At 60.4% G+C, this 22,307-nt stretch overlaps 1 protein-coding gene across 1 annotated transcript; it reads right to left on the bottom strand.

Annotated features, from left to right (window-relative positions):
- Positions 1-572: 572 nt before the first annotated feature.
- ATP8B3 (ATPase phospholipid transporting 8B3) lies at positions 573-20,393 on the bottom strand. Its single transcript, XM_036425219.1, is given in 29 exon segments — positions 573-932; positions 2,210-2,388; positions 2,617-2,755; positions 2,883-3,116; positions 4,170-4,253; positions 6,194-6,417; positions 6,828-7,194; positions 7,461-7,578; positions 7,792-7,867; positions 8,170-8,281; positions 8,432-8,605; positions 9,276-9,388; positions 9,480-9,668; positions 10,076-10,223; positions 10,311-10,339; positions 10,880-11,088; positions 11,189-11,379; positions 12,687-12,775; positions 13,198-13,356; positions 14,603-14,685; positions 15,078-15,148; positions 15,541-15,613; positions 16,101-16,162; positions 16,525-16,623; positions 17,664-17,777; positions 18,677-18,768; positions 19,206-19,262; positions 19,265-19,326; positions 20,374-20,393. Coding segments are annotated over 29 exon segments (3,927 nt in total).
- Positions 20,394-22,307: the final 1,914 nt, after the last annotated feature.

Raw genomic sequence — 22,307 nt, forward strand, 5'->3', positions numbered from 1 at the left:
CAGGCGGGGGGCCGCCCACCAGGAATGTGGGCCTTGGCTCCCCAGGCACTGGCGGGCTCTCCATGGGTGATGGCTGCCTCTCGAGGGCGAGGGTGCGGGTGCCACCTCTGCAGGTCCTCTATTTGTGGGTGGTTCTCTCCTCCTCATGGATGCTGGTTCTCTTTTTTAAATGACTGGCCTGGCCCTAGCTGGTTTGGCTCAGTGGAGAGCGCGCTGGTCTGTGGACTGAAGAGTCCCGGGTTTGATTTCGGTCAAGGTCATGTACTTTGGTTGTGGCTTGGTCCCCAGAGGGGGGATGGGGGGTAGGGGAGAGCACGCCTGTGGGAGGCAGCTGACCAATGTTTCTCTCTCATTGACGTTTCTGACTCTCTATACGTCCCTTCCTCTCTGAAAAATCAACAAGAATATATTTTTATAAAATGACCGGCCTGAAGGCCATGCTGGCTCTTAGGAAGGGGCATCTGGCTTCCTCTGGGGGAGGGGGTGGCCCCTCCTTGGGGGTGGCAGAGTCTCAGGAGAACATGGGCCGGCCCACTCACTGGCAGTTTCCTGGGGAAAGAGCCAGATTGCCGTCAGTGGAGGGCGCCAGGCTCGGGTGCGAGCACTGCTCCTCCACGGAAGGAGGAGCTCAGGGGGGCGGGGGGCGGGGGGCTGCGTGTGCGTGGGGGACACCTCCCCACAGCGCTGGTGCCTCTTCCTCCCCAAGAAAGACACCGCCTTCTGGTGCGAGGCTGAGGCCTCGAGGGGGCGGTGTGAGCAGCCGGAGGGGTGCTGTGGACCCCTGGTGGCCTCCGCAGACTCGTGCCCCGCGTGATGAGCTCTGCGTAGCCTTCGCGGTGGGAGAAGGCATAGCTGGAGCGCCGGGCGCGGGACTGCCGGCAAAGGTGGGGCAGAGGCTCCGCGGGGATCTCCTCAGCCTTCCCCTGCTTCTCCTGCAGGGCAGAGGGGCGGGCAAGGTCACCAGGCTCCACACTCCGTGGAATACTCTGGGTCACCTGCTCCCAGTGGGGGCCATTCATAAACCTTGGCCAGCTCCTCCCTACCCAACCACAGTTCTCCCTGGGACCCAACGCTGGACCAGCCAATCACAGCCCTTCCCTGGGACTTGACTCTAGATCAGCTACCAGGTGCCTGAGCTGCCCTCGTGCGGCAAAGCTGGAGAGGTTAACCAGGGGGCAGCCTGTGGGGCAGAACACAGCGGGTCTGTGGCTATATCTTGGCCCACTATGTCAGCCAGTTCTCCAGCCCAGCCCAGCTGCAACTGGTCCTTCTAGTTTTTTGTTACCTGAGCTAGTAAGCCTCCCCAACTCCCATACACCTTTTTTCATTTGTGATAAAACAGACATAAAATATACCATTTTAGCCGAAACCGGTTTGGCTCAATGGATAGAGCGTCGGTTTGGGGACTGAAAGGTCCCTGATTCTATTCCGGTCAAGGGCATGTACCTTGGTTGCGGGCATATCCCCAGTAGGGGGTGTGCAAGAGGCAGCTGATCGATGACTCTCTCTCATCAGTGTTTCTAACTCTCTATCTCTCTCCTTTCCTCTCTGTACAAAATCAATAAAAATATATAAAAAAATAAAATGTACCATTTTAACCATTTTTAAGTGCACATCTCGGTGGCATTAAACACCTTAACATTGTTATGCAACTATCACTTCCACCTCCAGATCTTCATCTTCCCAAGCTGACCTTCTGTCCCTATTAAAAACGAGTTCCCCCCCCCCCCCCGGCTCCCTCCGCCTTCTTCCTGTCCATAAATCTAACCCTCCAGGGACCTCTTGTGAGTGGAGTCACACAGGAGCTGCCCTTTTGTGACAACGGGCTTCTCTCGCTGAGCACACGGTCCTCGAGGGTCATCTCCATTGAAGCAGGGGCCAGAGCTTCCGTGTCTTAAAGGCTGAGCAGTGTCCTGCTGTGTGGATGAATCGCCCTGCGTTTGTCCATTCATCCATCGGTGGGCACTGGCGGTGTTTCTAAGGTCCCCTTTTTGCCTAAACCCGTTCCAGGTCACTTCTGTAATCTCAGCCCCCAGCCCTGGTAATTCCCGGTGGAAGTCTGACCGCCTCCGTCCGGGAAGTCCGGTTTCCTTCCCGAGCTCCCGGGGCCTGTCGTCTGCCCCTCCTGCGGGCACTGGGTGTGCCTCTGGGTCTCCAGTCCTCTACCCCCAGCTCCCATCTCCTCGGCGTCCCTGCTCCCAGCACCGGCTCTGGCTGGTGGGTCCCAGGAATGTGCAGGGGGCACCCCAGCCACCCTCACCTTGGAGTGCGGCTTCCTGAGGGCCTGGCGAATGGCGGGCACGGCCAGCCTGGGCAGGGTGCTCAGTGCCACGTTCAGCGGGACCACCAGCAGGACGGAGGGGTGGGACAGCACGTTGCGGTCAGCGTCTGGGGACGGGGCAGAGTCACAGCCCGGCCCAGGGGGAAGCCTCCCCGAGCCTGCTCGGTGCCCCCTGGTCCAGACACCCCACCTCCTTCCTCACCTTCACCCCAGAAGGCCTTGGTGCAGATTCCCTAAAGACTCAGGCCCCACCCATTTCCGGGGCTGCCACCCTGCTCCCCGCTGCGGGTGGGGGTGGGGGTGAGGGTGGGGGTGGGGGTGGGGGTGGGGCTCACACAGGAAGGGGAAGGTCCTGGGGGAGACGGTGAAGAGCCAGAGGCTCTGGCTCGCCCACGTTGTCACCACGTAGAAGCAGAGGCTGAGGAAGATGGCCAGCCCCGCCAGGACCGTCCAGCACTTGATGATGAGGATGACCTAGCGGGGAAGGAGGAGTAAGCCATGGGGCCCCCAGGTTCAAGGGGCACCTGCCCAGGCCTCTCAGGAGGGGCGGCCAGGTGGTGAGACCTTCACGGTCTGTGGGGCGGGCAGCAGCCGGGCCTACCTCCACGGTGACGGACAGCAGGCCCGACAGGGCCACCACCGCCGCCAAGGACTGGTAGTCGCTGAGGGGCCCCGCCGTGTCCTGGCTGACCCCCAGGGTCACGAAGAAGCTGGCCAGGGAAGTGGCCGTGCCGTGGGCGACGGCCTGGAGGAAGACCCGGCAGTTGAAGAGCTCGTCCTTCTGGCCGGCCCCGTACAGCTGGGGCCGCGCCAGGCTCCGCTCTGCACTCACGTCCTGGGACAGGGTGGAGGAGAGAGGGGGTTCCGGAGGCCGGCTGCACAGCCACACGCAGGGGCTGGGCGGCTCTGCGGATGCCTGCGGCGGGTGCGTGAGAATGGTGAGATGGAGAACGTTGTGATCGGTGTTTTGCCACCATTTTAAAACTTTTTTAAAAAACAAAATGATGCCGAAACCGGTTTGGCTCAGTGGATAGAGCGCCGGCCTGCAGACTGAAGGGTCCCGGGTTCGATTCCGGTCAAGGGCATGTACCTTGGTGGCGGGCACATCCCCAGTAGGGGGTGTGCAGGAGGCAACTGATCGATGATTCTCTCTCAATGATGTTTCTAATTCTCTATCCCTCTCTCTTCCCCTCTGTGAAAAATCAATAAAATATATTTAAAAAAGAAAGAAAAAAAAGTGAGCCGAAATTGGTTTTGCCTAGTGGATAGAGCATCGGCCTGCGGACTGAAGGGTCCCGGGTTCGATTCCGGTCAAGGGCATGTACCTTGGTTGCGGGCACATCCCCAGTAGGAGGTGTGCAGGAGGCAGCTGATCGATGTTTCCAACTCTCTCTTTCCCTTCCTCTCTGTAAAAAATCAATAAAATATATTAAAAAATAAAAAAGAACTCAAAATGAAAGGCTCGTTCCTCAGGTCCCACCAGGCATGCCTCAAGTGCCCATCATCAGCCACCTGTGGCTGGTGGCTCCCACCTGGACAGCACAGGCATGAGACACTTCCCTCATCCTAAGCATCCTGTTCTGGGCCACTTAGCAGACCCTCTCGGCGGGAGGGGGGGGGGGGGCCAAGGCAAACGGGAGAACCATCTTTTCTGACCCCCTCCCCACTGCTGGGCAGACGGTGGACCTGAGACTTGGGAGTGGTCCCAAAAGGGCGGGCTAGCTGGGCAAAAGGACTTCCCCCCTCTCGGCTGAGCTTGGTGGGAACAGTTACAGGGCAGTGGTCTAGGAGCCCTGCCCACCCCCACCCCAGCCCCACAGGAGCAGAAGGTGTGGCAGAGACGGGAGTGTCCACAGGGAAGGAGGAGGCGAGTCCTCAGCCTGCTCACCTGCTCGAAGAGCCCGATGTACAGAGCGGGGAGGCTGGTGTACAGCAAATTGAAAAGCACCAGGAACCAGCCTTCGTACAGGGGCTGGGAGGGGGGAGGGAGAAGGTGGTCAGTGGTCAGCCTCCAGATGCCATGTGTCCGGAAACAGATGTGCTCTCCACCTGAGGGGACCCACCCAAGGCAATTTTACCCAAAAATTCTCGTTTAGCATCTGCCTGTGGACTGAAGGATCCAGGGTTTGCTTCAGGTCAAGGGCATATGCCAGTAGGGGGCGTGCAGGAGGCAGTTGATCAATGATTCTCTGTCATCATTGATGTTTCTTTCTTTCTTTTTTAATATATATTTTATTGATTTAAAAATATATATACTTTATTGATTTTGTACAGAGAAGAAGGGAGAGAGATAGTTAGAAACATCGATGAGAGTCATCGATCAGCTGCCTCTTGCATACCCCCTACTGGGGATATGCCCGCAACCAAGATACATGCCCTTGACCAGATTCGAACCCGGGACCTTTCAGTCCCCAAGCCGACGCTCTATCCATTGAGCCAAACCGGTTTCGGCTATTTTATTGATTTTCTACAGAGAGGAAGGGAGAGAGCTAGAGAGCTAGAAATGTTGATGAGAGAGAAACATCGACCAGCTGCTTCCTGCACACCCCCCACTGGGGATGTTCCCGCAACCAAGGTACATGCCCTTGACCGGAATCGAACCCAGGATCTTTCAGTCCGCAGACCGACACTTTACCACTGAGCCAAACCGGTTTTGGTTCATTGATGTTTCTATTATATCTCTCTCCCTCTCCCTTCCTCTCTGAAATCGATAAAAATATATTTTTAAAAAATAATAAAAATAAATAATTCCATAAATAAATGAGGGAGAAGGAATGGTTGGTTCTTCCTACAGGAGAATTCTAGTTACCTAATGTAGAAAGATGGAACACTGTCCTCGCTAAGCTCAGGAACAAGACAAGGATGCCAGCCCTCACCACCTCGCTGGGCGTTCCAGCCGGAGCAAGTAGGTAAGGGAAGGAAATAAAAGGCACCCACACTGCAGAGGAAGAAGGAAAACTATCTCTACTGTCAGGTGACACGCAGAAAACCCCAAAGGAGCCACAGAAACCTCCTGGAGCCAATAAAGGAATTCAGCAAATTTACAGAAAAACCACCTAAAGGACATCAAGAAAACAATCCCAGGCCGAAACCGGTTTGGCTCAGTGGTAGAGCCTCGGCCTGAGGACTGAAAGGTCCCGGGTTCTATTCCAGTCAAGGGCATGTACCTTGGTTGCGGGCACATCCCCAGTAGGGGGTGTGCAAGAGGCAGCTGATGGATGATTCTCTCTCATCGAGGTTTCTAACTCTCCCTCTCTCTTCCTCTCTGTAAAAAATCAATAAAATATATTATTTTAAAAAAGGAAAGAAAACAATCCCAAGCACAGCAGCATCTAAGAGAATAAGATATCTAGAAACAAAACAGTAAAACCAACAGCATCCAGTTATCCAGGTGCCTCTCTGTAAAGCTCCCTCTCAGACGCCGTGGTATCAACGACAGGGAGCTGCTTCCCTGTCTCGGCCACCCGGGGACATTCAGACCGTCCTTGCGCTCAGGGGAAACCACCTCTCGATGGCTCTGAGGGTCCAGAGGCGATCTGCTCCTCACCATGCTCCCGTGGAGAGCCTTGCAGTCAGGGACCCAGCCCCCACCATCGTCTCTTCTCTGGGGCTCACGCTTACTCTGTCTCCCTTAGAAAGACCTGCCTTTGGAGAAGCTGCCCTGCCTGGCTTCACAGCTCAGCTGTCAGACATGCGGAACCTGCCGGGCACACAGCCGGGCAGGGACGACGCCCGCCCTCTGCCTGGACTCCGTGCTTGTACGGAGAAAGGTGGCATGGCCCTGCGACCTCAGGCCGCCCTGCCCCACAGGACCGCAGGCTATGAGTGAGCCTGCTGCCCCCCCCCCGCCCCCCGGGAGCCATGCCCAGGGCCCCGCACCCCAGAGAGCCCCCGAGGGCCGTTTGCCCGCACCTGGGCGGTGAAGCCGCTGTAGAAGGCGAACCAGACCTGGACCGTCATGCTGGCCAGCGTCTTGTAGACGAAGAAGCGCAGGAACTTGCACACGCGCACGTAGGCCCAGCGCCCGTGCACCAGCAGCAGCCGCCGCAGGAAGCGGAACTGGGCCAGCGTGTAGTCGCTGCTCTGCGCCACCTGCCCGCCCTCCGGGCCCGCCAGCCCCACGCCGATGTCCGCCACTGCGGGACACACAGCCCGTGGGCCTGGGCCACCCCCGCCCGCACAGGCCTCCCCTCTCAGCTCCCCCCGCCACAGGCCTCCCCTCCCAGGTCCCCCCGCGGGGCGCCCGCACAGGCCTCCCCTCCCAGCTCCCCCCGCGGGGCGCCCGCACAGGCCTCCTCCCCCTCCCAGCTCCCCCCCCCCTCCCGGCAGGGCGCCCGCACAGGCCTCCTCCCGCTCCCAGCTCCCCCAGCGGGGCGCCCGCACAGGCCTCCCCTCCCAGCTCCCCCAGCGGGGCGCCCGCACAGGCCTCCCCTCCCAGCTCCCCCCGCGGGGCGCCCGCACAGGCCTCCCCTCCCAGCTCCCCCGCGGGGCGCCCGCACAGGCCTCCTCCCGCTCCCAGCTCCCCCGCGGGGCGCCCGCCACCCACTCTCGATCATGCTGACGTCGTTGGCGCCGTCCCCGATGGCCAGGGTCACCGCGTGCCGGTGCTTCTTCACCAGCGCCACCAGCAGGGCCTTCTGCGCGGGCGTCGCCCGGCAGCAGACCACGGCCTGGCACCTGCAGGCCAGCTCCACGAAGGCCCGCTCCCGCCGCGCCCCGGGGCTCTGGTTCCTGGGCGCCAGCCCCGGGCACCTCAGCCGGGCCCCCAGGGCCCGCCACGTCAGAGGGGTGCGCCCGGCCTGCGGGCCGTGGGCCCTGGGCTCCCCCGGCTCCCGCCGGGACCCCCCCACGGCCACGCTCACATTCTGGACGAGCTCCTGGGCCTCCTTGCTCAGGGACGGCAGCAGCTGGTCCTGGCGGGCGGGGGGGGGGGGGGGCGCGTCACTCTGCCTGCACCCCTTCCCTTCACGAACACCCCACTGGCCGCTCCTCCTGCCGTGCCCCTGCCCCTGCCCCTGCGCCTGCCCAGGCTAGCCTTGGCCTCATGGCTCCCGTCCCTGAGAACCATGCCCTGGTGTAGCACTCACTTTGGCTTCCCCAATAGTCCACGCCCCCTCTGCGGCTCCCCCAGCCCCTCCCACGCCCGGAGGCCCCCCAGGGAGCCCGAGCTGGCACTGACCAGGAACTCTCCGGAAATGACCATGGCCGCTTTGACCTGTGGCGGGAACCAGTTCCTCGGGGACCCCTGGCCACTGGGCAGGTTGTTGTTGCTCTCCCAGTAGGTCTCCAGGATCTGACTGCAGAGACCCCCTGGGCTCAGCCACGCCCGTGCACAAGCTTCCTTCCACCCCCTCCCTGGCGGTGCCTCAGTTTCCCCCTCAGGGAACCCAGCCAGGTGGAGGCTGAGGACGTTCTGCAGACCCCAGAGCCACATCTGAGCCATGGGTGTCCCCGACCCCCGTCCTCACCCTGCTCCCACCAGCTCGTCCACCCCCACCCCCACTGCTTACATGACCTCCTTCTCCTCCAGAATGAGCATGTCCTCGGACAGGAGCCGGCAGGCAAAGCTGATATTCACCGCAGTCTCTGAAAACCAGCCTGCTCAGCCCCTGGCTGCCCCCTGCCCAGGGTCAGGCCCACCCTGCCCCACCCCCTGGCAACTGTGATTGGTTCAGAGGAGGGCATGTCACCCAGGCCGTCCAATGAGAGCCAACCCTGAGACTTTGGCTGCAGCTCTGATCAAAGGGGCCTGTGCTCTGCCTGGCTGTCTGGGGCTGGGCTACTAGAGGGAAGTGATTCTGGGGCCAGGGGTCAATAGATACATCATGCCGAGAGCCCACAGGCCCACCTCCCTCCCTCCCTGCTGGGGATGGCTTCCCGGGACTCACCTTGCTTATCTCCTGTGAGCACCCACACTTTGATGTTTCCTTGCTGGAGACACTGGATGGTTTCAAGGACGCCGTCCTGGAGCCTGTCTTCAATGGCGGTGGCTCCCAGCAGCTGGGGGTGGAGGTGGGGCCCAGGAGCAGGCTGAGCAGGGGCTCCGCCATCCAGGCAGCGGGGGGAAGTGGGGGGGGGGGGGGGGGGGAGACACCTGGGGCCCAGGGGCTGGGACCCGGAAGCTGGAGCCCCGCCGCCTGCCACGCCCACCTGGAGGCCCTGCTCCATCTCCTCGTACAGCCGGTGCAGGGCTCCGGCCCGGTCCTGACTGTCCTGACGGAGGACGCTGGCCTCCCGGTGCCGCCTGCGCCACCGCTGGTACGCGTCCTCGTCCACCCGTTTGTAGGCCAGGCACAGCGTGCGCAGCGTCTGCTGGGCGAAGGCCTGGGCCGCCCCGCAGGCAGGCAGGCAGGCGCCCCCTGTCACCACCCTCCTCCCCACACTGCTCCAGTCAGCCCCTCTCAGCGCCTCTCTCTGCCTGGGCTCCCGAACCCTGATCCCCGCACAGTGTGTCCTCCCAGAGGGGGCTGGGCTCCCGTGCTGCCATGCTCCCGGTTTCAGCCCCACAAGAGGCCCACTTCTGTTCTCCCTACGCGCTGTGCGGCCATTTCCAACTCTCCCGGAGACACTCCGGGCAGCCCTGCCAGAACTCCCGCCAGCCAGGCCCCGCAGTCCTTGACCCCCGCCCTTGACCCCGGGTTTGGCTCAGTGAATAGAGCATCAGCATTCGGACTCAAGGGTCCCGGGTTCGATTCCGGTCAAGGGCGTGTACCTTGGTTGCGGGCACATCCCCAGTGGGGGGTGTGCAGGAGGCAGCTGATCAATGTTTCTCTCTCATTGATGTTTCTAGCTCTCTATCCCTCTCCCTTCCTCTCTGTAAAAAAAATCAATAAAATATATATTTTTAAAAATGCTCCCTCTTGTGCAGGTGTAGCTTGGAGTTCAGCTCCTCTCTGAGCACCCTGGACCCTGGAGGCGATTTCTCTGCACATTCTCCTCCTCCTCCTCCTCCTCCTCCTCCTCCTCCTCCGCTTCCCTCCCCGCGGGGACTCACCGTCAGGGCCTCCTCCGTGGTCCCCTCCATCAAGCCCTTCTTCTCCAGGCGCTGGAAGATGACCGTGTCCGCGCCTTTGGTGTAGAGGCGGATGGCGCCCTCTGGGTTCCGGACTGCGAGGGAGAGGCGGCTGCGTGAGCGCTCCCCTCCCCGCCCGCCTCCTTCCCTCCCTGCCCGCCTCCTCCCGGGACAGAAGGTGCTCACCCAGCACCGACATGCGCTTCCGGACGCTGCTGAAGTCCATCATGGCCAGGACCCGGTACACCCGCTGCTCCCCGAGCTCGGTCACCGTGATGCTGTCCCGCGTGCGCGCCGCGAACACGAAGCCGAAACTCCGGGCGGCCGAGACCAGGGCCTCCTCGTCCGGGGACGCCGCCTGGTACCGCAGCCGGTCTGGGGGGCCACGGAGCACCTTCACTGGGCGCCTGCTGTCTTTGGGGGACCCCCCCATCGGCGGCAGGTTCCCTTCCAGCTCCGTGGCCCGGGACGCCGTGCACACGGCGGGCCCTCACCAGATACGGACAATGGTCCCTGGGGCCGAGAGAGCCTCCAAGCCAAATAACAGAGGTGGACACTGGTGTCCCAGGCCAGATGCCACCCACTTCGGTAACAGACGGCGAGCCCCGAGCTGGGACACCCGCTGGGTGCAGAAGAGCTGGGGCTGGGGACACAGGCCTGGGAACGCTCCGGGCTGGACGACAGGACCCCCGGGGGTGGCCTGGACAACCTCTAAGACCAGGAGCCCCTGCGGGGGCCCAGGCCTGAGCACCCTCCCCGCGGGGCGGCCCACGGCCACTCACCGCCCTCCTCCTGCACCATCACCGTGTGGCAGAGGGCCAGCAGGCGCCAGAACTCCCGCACCATCGGGTCCCTGTTGCCACACACCGCGCTCCGGAGCCTCGCGTTTTGGAAGAGTAGCTTCCCGTCTGCCCGGAGGCGAGGGTTCGCCTGGGGGCAGGGGAGCCGGTTCTGGGTAGGTCACGGCCTGACCTCCCGACCCGACCCCCCATCCAGTGCTCCAGGGCCAGCACTCACCTTATGTGGGGTCTCCTCCTCGTCCGGGCCTGGGGAGAGACCCTGCCTCAGGCCTCAGCACCCCAGACAGCTTAGGGTCCCACAGTCCCCACCCCCAATGCCAGTCTTCCCAGGGCCTGGACTCTGAACCCTAAACAACACAGGACCCTCCCCCCCTCCCCCCCCAGCTTCAGCTTTGCCTTCTGCACAAAGGAAGGAAAGATGGGCCCCATCACACACACACACACACACACACACACACACACACACACACACACACCCTCACACTGAGTGGCAGATTATTATGCGTTCGGAGATCATCATAATCTGGCCACTCAGTGTGTATGTATATTAACTTGCTGGCCTGTTCCAGGAATCGCTTGCTGACCCCCAAAGAGAATGCCTCTGGCTGCGGTTCTGAGCGTCAGGTCTGGGTAGGTGTGCGGGGGTGGGGCCCAGGCTGGGGGAGGTCCGTGGACCCTGAGACCCACCCAGGTCTCCAGTGACTGCACTTCCCCGGGCTCCCCGCGCCCAGAGGTCAGTCCTGCGGGCAGCGCCGTGGGGAGGGGACGCGCCGGGCCAGGCCCCACCGTAGATGACTCCGTTGATGCAGCACTTCCTGAAGGCCAGGACGTTCTGGGTGAGCGTGCCCGTCTTGTCCGAGAACACGTACTCCACCTGGCCCAGCTGGTCGCTGAGGCTGGTGCTCCGGGCTCTGGCAGGCGTGCCCCGAGGCGGGTGGTACATCTGTGTGTCCCAGTTGATGAAGATGCTGTTCCCCAGGTAGATGAATTCGGTTCTGCAGACACACTCTGGGTCAGGCCTGGCCTGCAGCCGCCCGCTCCCCCTCCTCCCTGGCTGAGCAGTGGGGGGCGGGGGGGGGGGAGCCAGGCACTCACAGGATGAGCATGGACATGGGCACCATGACGCTGAGTAGAATGAGGAAGCCCCAGAAGGTGAAGAAGGACTCGGTGGTCACACTGTACGTGAGCTTCTCAGACACGTAGTAGTGCTTGGCCTTGAACTCCTTCACCTTGTCCCAGGAGCCCAAGGTCAACGCCGCAGAGATCAGCACCAGAGACAGGAAGATCTGCTCAGCAAACAGGAGATGGTGGGGCCTGTGGAGGGACCCAGGGCAGCACCGAGACACCCCAGCCACTAGCCAACAGGGGCACAGCCAGAGTGAAAGACAAATAGGAAACGAGACGCCCCCACCCCAAGTTCTGCCATCAGGATGAGGGAGTGAGGCTGGGGGAGGAGGCTGACAGTCCCGGGGAGAGATGGGTTTTTGTGACTGTTTTTTTTTTAAATTATATTACAACAATTTTTAAAATGATAAAGTTGAGGCCTGGCTGGCGTGGTTCAGTGGTTAGAGGGTTGGCCCGGGCACTGAAGAGTCTCGGGTTTGATTCCCAGTCAAGAGCACGCACCTGGATTGCAGGTTCAATCCCCACCTTGGTCAGGGTGTGAGGCCTTGTTGGAGGCAACCAGATCTCACATGATCTCTCTCTCTCTCCCTCTCCCCCCCCTTCTCCCTCCTTCCCTCTCTCTCCCCTCCTCCCTCTCTTCCTTCCTTCCTCCCTCTCTCCCTCCCTCCCTTCCACTCTCTCTAAAAAGCAATGGAAGACCTCAGTGGTTGAGCATTGATCCATGAATGTGTGATTCCTGGTCAGGGCACATGCCTGGGGTTGCAGGCTCAATCCCCAGTGCAGGAGGCAGCCAATTAATGATTCTCTCTCATCATTGATGTTTCTATCTCTCTCTCCCTCTCTCTTCCTCTCTGAAATCAATAAAAATATATTTTAAAAAAATAAAGATAAAATTGATTAGGCAAAGAGTCAAGAATTCCTATATAATAAAGAGGTAATTTGCAAATTGACCACAATTCCTACACACAAGATGGCTGCCCCCATGTGGTCAAAGATGGCTGGCAGGGGAGCAGTTAGGTGTTGATCAGGCTGGCAGGGGAGTGGTTAGGGGGTGATCAGGCTGGCAGGCAGGCAAGCAATTGGGAGCCAGCAGTCCAGATTAGAGAGGGTGCAGGCTGGGCTGAGGGACACACACACACACACACACACACATATGTGCACGAATTTTGTGCACTGGGCCTCTAGTTGTTAAATAAATGTCCATGGAGGGTAGGTGAGCATTTCATTATCTCCTGTGGATTTGGGAAAAATGTCAGGATCAGCATTTATTTTATAAAGACATTTTTTTACGTAGCCTGATTCTAAGAAGAGTCTTTGGCCCCAGACCTATCTGTAGGATCAGGCTGCACATTTTGCAGAGGCTGGAAACTGAGGCCTGAAAAAGTGACAGCCAGGGCTCTGTCATTGAGGACCTTTCCCTTCCCTCTTCTGTGTACTCCCAACCCCCGGCTGGGCTCAGGGCGCTCACCAGGACCACCAGCCTGTTCATCAGACGGTCTATCTTGGTTCTCTTCAGATGGATTTTGCCACGGTTCCTCATGATCTTCGTGTCTAAACCTGCAGGGTTTGCATCCATCTGTCTGTCCATCCATACATCCATTCATTCACACATCCACACATACATCTATCTGTCTGTCCATCTACTCACTCTTCCATCCATCCATCCATCCATCCATCCATCCCATCTTCCCTCGCTTTGTCACCCCCCCCCCACTCATCTATTCACCTGCCCAGCCACCCAGCCATCTACATACAGGCACCCCCCTTTTCCCAGCCGAGTAACAAGGGTGCTGGCTCAGCATGCACATTTCCACCGTTTTAGAGCCCAGGCCCCATAGAAGCCGTGTCCGGATCCCCACAGCTTACGGTGGCAGCCACACCGCAGCCAGGCCTGGCCTTGTGGGTTCTTGCCAACAACGTCAGGGTTCCCACCCACCCCACGGGGAAAGCTCCTGCCGCGGGGCCCGGATCGGCCGTACCGGCATAGACGACCAGTCCGTAGCAGGCGTCTGTGTTCCGGATCCTGCAGCCGCGAAGGAGGAGATGGCCGCTGTCCAGGGGATATTCCTCGCCCTCCCACTTCAGGCAGCCCAGGAAGTGGTACATCTGACTGTTGGGTTCCTCACACACCACCGTGCCTGAGGGCGACGGGGCAATCAGGGAGCCGAGGGCATGGCTGGGTCAGGGCACCCCTCTCCGAAGCAGGGCGGGGGCGGGACAGGGGGTGGGGGACATTCTGTCACCTTCTGGCTCTAGCAACTCCAAGGGCCCTGCACTGCCCCAAACTGCCCCCCTGGCACCTCCACCCCCTTGCCATACAGCTTCCTCCTGGTGTGTCCTCCCCCACACACACACACACACAGGTCCAAAGCTGGCTCTGCTCAGCCTCAGGGGTCTCGTGCCTGCTCTTCCTATGCCAGGACACACCCCTCCTCAGGGAAACCCGCTCTGATGCTCCATCCAGATCAGCTCCCCCACCCGACCCGAGTCCCCTTCCTCCCGGTTAAAATCCTGGGAGGTCAGAGACATCTATTCCTGCCGTGGAGTCATGAATCCCTGTGGGTGCTGTGAGAGGGGGTGCCAGCCCCATCTTCTGCATGCTGGGGACCCTGGGCCCAGCCAGCACCGGGCACACAGTGCCTGGCCTCCGTGTGAGCCAGGCTTTTCCTCAGATGCCATGAAAAAAATGCAACTGATGCTTGAATGCCAAGAGCCTAAGGGCTGTGTGAGAGAGGAAGAGTCTGCTCTAGGACCCATTTGATTAACTTGTCTTTGCAATAAGACAGGGGGAAAAAAAAGAAAAGTGAACCCCCTTGCTGGGCTCTGCCAAGCTTTACCCACAGTCTCACTTTCCAGGTGGAAAATAAGAAGTTGCAATGGATCCCTGTCTCTGTGCACAAACACATTTGCTTTAATGTTTTTTAATCACGTTTTAAAAATAAAATGCAAATCCTGATCCAATGGTGCAGCATGTTTTCTAACGATAACACCAAACGCTCGACTGTTGCACGGATTTAAAGGACATGAAACAGGCCTGGGATGAGCTGGCCTGTTAAAAGCTACCGTGTGCCCAGTGGTTAGCGTGTCGGCCTGCACATTGAAGGGTTGCAGGTTGATCCCTGGTCAGGTGTGTGCGGGGGAGAGGGGGGGGACCAATTGATGTGTCTCTCTCACATCATTGTCTCTCTCTCTCTCTCTCCCCTCCCTCCCTCCTTTCCATTATCTCTAAAAATCAATGGGAAAAATATCCTCAGGTGAGGATTAACAAAAACTATTTCGACCCGGACACCCCCGGTAGACCCCATCACCATCCCCGAAGACCCAGTGAAACGGGGAATTCCATGCCGGCCGCACAGAGGGGCGGACCAAGGCCCAGCCTCTCACCTTGGAAGGAAGCCATCTTCCTCTCGCTGGTCAGCGCCTGGTGCGTGACCGCCGGGGCCTGCCTGAACTTCAAGTTGGTCTCCCTGGCGAGGAGAAGAGGAGGGAGGTGAGAGGGGGGGACAGTCAGCACCCAGGCAAGGCACCCAGCCCCTTCCAGAGGCACTCAGAGGTCCTCACGGAGCCCCGGTCAGGAGGCGGAGGCCAGAGAGGAGGGCCGGCCCAGTCCACGCAGGACGTTTGTGAACGGCTCCGGCCGGGCCCAGGCCGGCTCGGGGTTGGACGCCGCACCTGAAGCACAGGGGCGGCCTCCAGAAACATGGGTGCCAAGAAGGTGGGTCCCTGTCTCTGATTGGCTGACTGCCCCTGCCACTGGCAGGTCCCCCCCAAATGCCCCCGTGGGCCGGGGACCACGCTGTGTGGCCACGGGGAAGGCCCGGTGGCCCAGCCCCCGGCCCCTGGTGAGGCCAGGGCTCACCCGTCGATGTCTGCGGTCTCCACGTAGCACAAGCTGCTGGGCTCCGTGCTGGCCAGCAAGAGCACGTCGGCCTGGGGGGGAGGATGGGGAGAGAGGAAGAAAACAGCGCTGAGAGGGGCGTGGGCTGGAGAAAGACCAGCAGGGAGGCAGCCCTCTCCAGAGCGAGCGCTCTGAGCCACTCACACTGGCTCACACCCGCTCACACCGGCTCACACCGGCTCACACCGGCTCACACCCGCTCACACCCGCTCACACCCGCTCACACCGGCTCACACCGGCTCACACCGGCTCACACCCGCTCACACCCGCTCACACCCGCTCACACCGGCTCACACCCACTCACACCGGCTCACACCGGCTCACACCCGCTCACACCCGCTCACACCCGCTCACACCGGCTCACACCCGCTCACACCGGCTCACACCCGCTCACACCCGCTCACACCGGCTCACACCTGCTCACCGGGACAACGTTGTCTCTGTGCAGAAAGACCAGGTCCCCCACGCACAGGTCCTTCCATTGTCTCCACAGAAAGCTGCGGGGGCGGGGGGGCAGCGGGTGTGAGGGGGGCCCAGCCTGCCCTCTCTTTGGAACCCTTAACCCTTGCCCCACCCCCAACCTGGAAGAACAGCGGGGGCAGGGGCTGCTGCCGCCCCTCTGGTGCTTTTCTTCCCGCCTGCTGCCGGCAGGTCTTTGTGGGGGACCCTCAGCCCACAGGGGAGTCCTGCCTTCCCTAACCCGCCTCCGCCACCCCCTCCAGCATCCAGGTCCCCTTCAGAGCCTTCAGCGGAACCCTCCGCCCTGCAGGGGTTCCCACTCAGGTCCCAGCCTCTGTCCCCACCACAGGGCCCAGCTCTGAGCTGTAGACAGCAGGCTGGGTCCCTGCAGACATCACACTCCGCCAGGATGCCTGGGGGCACGGAAGCTTCTGGGCACTCTGCTGGGCACCCCTCCCTGATATGCCCCCTCCCCTCTGCTGTGCGGGGTCCCTGTCCTCAGGATGCTCTCGGGAGCGGCCTCACCTGCCCCCCACCAGCACCTGGCAGGGCCTGTTGTTGATGGTCCTGTCGCTCCTGCGTCGGCCCTGAGTCCACGGGGAGGGTCAGGAGTGTGGCCTTGCCCTGCCCTGCCCCCGCCCCGGGTGATCCCGCCCCCGGCCATGCCTTGTGCCGCCCCACACCACCCTGGGGAGGGGGAAGGTGCAGAGCACAGTTCCAGCTCACAGGCGGCCCCGACAGTGAGCCAGGCCAGCCACACCTGTCCGGGGACGCCGATGGAAGGAGGGGGGCTGCTGGGACCACTGCTACGGACAGAGGAGGAAGGCACGGTCCCCCTATTACCCAGCGTGGCACCAAGGGCCAAAGAGCAACGGGACACCTGTCCCTGCAAGACAAGGACCACACCTGCCCCCAGCCCCCTCCCCAGCTGACCCCGGGCCCCACTTACAATGTCATCTGCCAGGTCTCGGGCGGCCCGGATGAGGAGGAGGCAGACGAACGGGGCGAAGAGGGTGAACCAGGGCAGGGTGGAGATCTCGGGGATGCCCTGGCACAGAGGTTGGGTCATGCCGGGAAGGTCATACTGAACCACCATCCCAAATGCGGCCCCAAGCCGCCTCCCCTGCCCCTACCCAGCCTCTCAACCGGGCATCCTGTGTCCCGGCGGCCAGCCCCCTGGGTTCCGGGCTGGCCACCGCCCCTACACATCCTGGGACACCTGCCCCTCTGTGTCCTGGTCTCCCTCCCAGGCCCGGCCCCCAGGTCACAGCCTCCAGGAAGCCCCACCAGCCCCACGTTTGTTCCCTCCCCGGAGCCTCGGCCTTACTGTTTCCCGCCCTGTAACCCCGTTCCTCCCAGTCACCCTTCAGGCCTGAGCTCCAGGCGAACCCCAGACCAGCCTGGGTTGGGGTGTGGGTCCGCTTTCCATCACTGGTCCCCTCCGTGTGATTTAATGGCAGAGGGTGTCAGGGCCACCGTCGCGGTCTAGCGCAGGGCCTGCCCGCACACAGCGTGTTTATTGCGCAGAGGGGGTCGGAACAATGAGAGCTGAGTGGGGTCAGGGCGTCTGGGAGCTGCCCGCTCCCGGACAGAGGGAGCTGCCCAGGTGGGACAGCTGCCCGCCTGGCAGGGCCGCCCAGGCGCTGGGAAGTGGCCCCGCGGTCCTGAGAACTGCTCTCAACCCTGCTTTCCTCCTCACCCTTTGGGGTCAGCTCCGTGGGCTGAGGCCAAGAGGGTCACGTGGCCAAGGCTGTCCATCCTGGGGAGGAGCAGTGCCCTCCTTGGACCCAGAGGAGCACTCATGCACCTTCCTCATTGAACAGCATTGAGAGCATCTTCTGTGCACCAGGCCCTGGCCAGAGCAGCTGAGACTCAGCTATGAGGGTGCTCCCAGCGAGTGAGGGGCCAGACACTGACCCTCCTCCCAGTTGCACACACACACACACTTGAACCTCCATGGGTCTACAGAGCCCTGTGGCAAAGCCGGTCAAGGAGGGCTTCCTGGAGGAGGCAGTGGGAGTGACGGGAGGAATGGTACGGGCTCAGGCGCTTGTGCTGACCCCGGGAGCCTCCCCTGCCCGGCCCCACCTGGAGGATGATGATGAAGAGGAAGTAGAGGTTGGACGTTCGGTGGAACTGCTCGTACAGGGTGAAGGGCAGGAAGGAGAAGAAGTTGTACTTGGCCGTGTGGATGACGTTGCCCTGGAATGAGAGCCAGCCCACCTTAGCCTCACCCTGCCCTTTGACCACAATCAGCAATAATTCAACCGGTGCCTGGAAAGCCTCGAGCCAGTGTGAACCATCTGCCGTGAGCCAGCTCTGCTGAGCGCCTGCTGAACGCAAAGCCTTCAGAACAGCGTTACTGAGCGCCAGCTGAATGCAGAGCCTGGAGCCATCAGTAATGGAGCCCCTACCGAATGCAAAGATTCGTCAAGTAGGGCTGTGACCCCACTATTTCCCGAAGTCTGTAATTTGAAGATTTCATATTTTCTTTTTCTTTTCTTTCTTTGTTTGTTTGGTTTTTAATATGTTTTTATTGATTTCACAGAGGGAGATAGAAACATCAATGATGATAAAGAATCATTGTTCTGCCAAAACCGGTTTGGCTCAGTGGATAGCGTCGGTCTGCGGACTGAGGGGTCCCAGGTTCGATTCCAGTCAAGGGCATGTACATTGGTTGCAGGCACATCCCCAGTGGGGGGGGTGCAGGAGGCAGCTGATCGATGATTCTCTCTCATCGATGTTTCAGGCTATCTATCCCTCTCCCTTCCTCTCTGTGAAAAATCAATAAAATATATTTTAAAAAATAAAAATTAAAATTAAAAAAAGAATCATTGATCGGCTGCCTCCTGCACACCAGGGCATGTGCCCTGACCCGGAATCGAACCATGACCTCCTGGTTCACAATTGGATATTCATCCACTGAGCCAGCCGGCTGGGCGGCATTTCCCTGCTTTCAGGTGAACTGGGGTAGGGCTAAGGACACAGTGGAAGCTCCAGCACCAAACTGGTGATCCATTCGTGATTAAAATCCGGTGTGTGCGGGAGAGTAGGCTGGTTGGGAGGAGGCAACAGAGGGCGGCGGGGCTGGGGCCACCCACCTTGTACTTCTTCTTCCGCCAGCACAGGAAGACATTCTCCTTGAACTGGTTGTTGTAGGCCCGGCTATTGGCCCTCACCTCCCAGGTGAACGCTGAAGCCGGAGAGAGCAGGGAGTTGCGTGGGGAGCGGGGAACGCTGCCTGAGGATCCCCCGGAGGAGGTCTAATGGCCCCCAGGGGAGCGCCATGGATGTGGAGCTGGTAAACAAACACCACCTGGGCCAGTCCCTGGGCTGACGGGCCCTGGGAGATCCGCTCCTGCCCCTCCTTCCACAGAGAGGGGCAAACAGGCCCGGCCCGGCTCCGAGAGGAGGCCCCTCACCCAGCCTGAGTCTCCCATTCAGTCATGGGTCTTAGGACTATTTGTAACCCAATGAGAACTCCATGCTGGGCCTGTTGAATGGACTGGGTGCGGGGGGGGGGGGGGGGGGCAGGTCTCCTCATCCCCATGTTTCAGCCACTGTACTCCCCAATGCCCCTTAGCTTACTCTACAGACCCCACACCCCACAGTGGACCCCAAAACATGCACCTGAGTTCTCCTCCTCCTCAGCGTCCTTGCCGAAAGCCAGGCTGCCCATGCCGGTGGGCTGTCCAGAGAGGGCGCGAGGTCACACCAGTTGCTCAGCTCTTGCCACACACTGTCCATTACCCTGCCTTTTCCAAAAAGTCACCTCCCACTTCCATCGGTTGGCACCTTCCCGGCTCTGAAGGTCCAGCCGATGTGTGTGTGTCCCTCCCTGAATATCCGGGGCCTCCACTGATCCCCATGTCCACCTGCACCAGCCCCATGCCCACCAGTCCCTCCAGTGACCAGGCTGAAGTTGCCTTGGCTTCCATTACAGAAGGTCTCCAGAATGGATTCTATACCTCTGGCTGCTGCTGCCCACCCAGGTCCATGCTCTGGCCAGCCCACCACTGCCTCTCCTGGGATGGCCACACCCACCTCCCCCTGGGTCTCCCTGCTGTCCCCTCTTAAGCCATTTCCACAAAGGACGTCATGCCCAGCCAAGGGAGGGGCTCCACTAGTGTTTGTTGACTGATTACGTGGGCCCGAGAGTTAGCCATTGATTGCTAAGCTTGTATAAAGGGCCGGGATGCTCTGAGAGGTCTCAGCGTGGTCTCAGGGCAGTGAACTGTGGTGGAGGCAGACCCCAGAACCTTCCCACAGGCTCTCTTTCACCGTCTTCCCGTCAGTGCCGGGAATCTCTCACCAGAGGGCCCTCCGCAGCTCTCCCTCCGCCCCGCCCCCGGGGGCATCCCTCCCGCAGGCTCCGGCACTGCCCCCTCACCCTTCTGGCCTCTGTTCACAGTGCTCAGACAGGCCGGACTTCCTGAGGCAACTTCTCTGGGCTCCCCCTCTGCCTGGGGTGCCCCCCATCCCAGATCTCTCACCTTCTCTCCTCTGCTGCTTTCCCTTTTAGGTCAGGATGGCTGGTGTCTGAGTCACAGGTTTCCCTGGAGCCGTGAGGAGACCAGGCTCAGGGCCGGCTCTAAAGCTCCTGGGAGCCTGAGCTGTGCCTCGTCTATTCCCCAGATGAGAAGTGAGGTTCAGGCGGGGGGACCTGGAGCCTAGGGAGACTCCGTGCAGGAAAGGGCGCCCTGGAGATGTTCTGGGAAGGCCAGAATTCACCCAAAAACGTATCTGGGGTAGGAAGACGTCCTAGTGCTTGCCCCCTCCTCATTTCCACTCAGCTCACCCAAGCACCCCATTGGCCATCCCTCCTCCCCCCTCCCCTACCCCTCCCACACACATACATAAGGAAGCCTCAAGGCCCTGGGCCTCCCTGAGATGGAGACTCCTTATACAAACAAGAGTCCACATCCCCTCTGGAAGGTGGGACAAGAGAAGTCAGGGCAGGGCCTACAGGGAGGGCCCGGTAGGGGCGAGGTAGGGTGGGTCCCACGGGGGGGACCAGGGCAGAAGCAGAGCCTGGGATCATCTCTGGAGTGGTGCCAGCCTAGGGGTGTTGCCCTGGATAAGGGGCTGCAGTGGGTCAGTGGGTGGGATCTTGCACTAATGGAAAGAGGGGGTGTCTTTACTGACATTTTTTATTTTTTAAAATATATTTTATTGATTTTTCACAGAGAGGAAAGGAGAGGGACTGAGTTAGAAACATCAATCAGCTGCCTCCTGCACACTCCCTATTGGGGATGTGCCTGCAACCAAGGTGCATGCCCTTGGCCAGAATCGAACCTGGGACCCTTGAGTTTGAAGGCTGATGCTCTATCCACTGAGCCAAACCAGTCAGGGCTTTATTGACATTTTTAGAGAGAAGAAGGGAGAGAGAAATATCAGTTTGTTGTTCCACTTATTTATGCATTCATTGATTGTTTCTTACGTGTGCCCTGACCGGGGACTGAACCCACAACCTTAGCATATCCAGATGATGCTCTGACCAACTGAACTACCAAGCTAGAGCGATGAGGAGTTCTTAACGGCACTAGAGTGTTCAGGGGCCTATCATTTAGGGGCGGGACCTTGTAAAGCTGGGCCAGAGTAAAGGGGATTGGAGATGGCGAGGTTCCCAGGGCAGTCTGGGGCTAGAAGTGGAGGAGGGACACACGGATAGGTGGTAACTGCAGGTTTTCACCCCTCCTAGGCCAGGGCACAATCTTGGGCCGGGGAAGGCTGTCAGAGACACCGTGACCATCCTAATGCCAGGAGGAAACCCACAGAGCTCTGTCCTGGTGTGCATCCACTCAGGGTGGCCGCGGCTCTGGGGGGCCTTCCTAAAGGAGGTGATGGGGGGGGGGGGAGACGCGGGGGAAACCTCGGTCGGAGATGGAGAACTAGAGCCGAGGTAAAAGGTGTGTGGAATAGGTTCCTAAAGTTAGGGTCCCCTTGGGAGTTGGGACTCAGGGGGAGGGACAAACGGGCACAGGGGAGATGATAAAGCTCCATGTTTCATCAGTTTCACTCTTAGGAGCCCCTCAAATGCAGAAATTTGGAGGGCAGTGGGCTCTGGGCACTTCACCCCGTCCTGACCCCAATGGTGGTGCCTGTGCACCTGGGGCTCAGGCCCCGAGGCACCAGCGTCACCTCTGAGCAGATGCCGGGTGATCCCACCTTCCCCATGAGAGCAGCCACCTTTCAATCACAGCAGGAGCTGGGGCTGCATGTCCTGCTTGGCCTCTGGGGGTGCCAAGTAAACCTCTCCTTTCACTCACTCACCCACCCTGCCCTCCCCAGTGGCTAATGAGAAAGACCTCGGGAAAGGAGCTTAGGACGGACCTTGCTGGGTGCAGCTGCGAGGAGTCAGGGGACCGGTTCCCCTCCCTGGGACAGTAACGGCAGGGAGAGGAGCTTCCTGAGCAGTGAGAAACCTGCTTCAGCCTCCAAGAGCCAACAGGTTTAGCAAGCTGAGAGCTTGCATGCCTCCTGAGCTGGGGAGCTGGGAGGGGTACAGACACCACACAGAAACGGGTTTCTGTAAAGCCACTGGCACCACCAGGTTAGAAAACTCTTGTTTACAGAAGAGGAGGATGAAGTCAACTGGTTACCACCGAGCCCCCGAGGGATGTGACAGCGGCAGGGCCTGACTGGCCAAGCCCTGCACCTTCCAGGCACCGGGACCGAGAGGGGAGCCGGCCCGGGAAGCCCTCGGAGGGGGTGCTATGTCCTCGGCACAGG

The sequence above is a fragment of the Pipistrellus kuhlii genome, unplaced genomic scaffold (assembly GCF_014108245.1).
Source record: "Pipistrellus kuhlii isolate mPipKuh1 unplaced genomic scaffold, mPipKuh1.p scaffold_m20_p_8, whole genome shotgun sequence".
Taxonomy (NCBI): domain Eukaryota; kingdom Metazoa; phylum Chordata; class Mammalia; order Chiroptera; family Vespertilionidae; genus Pipistrellus; species Pipistrellus kuhlii.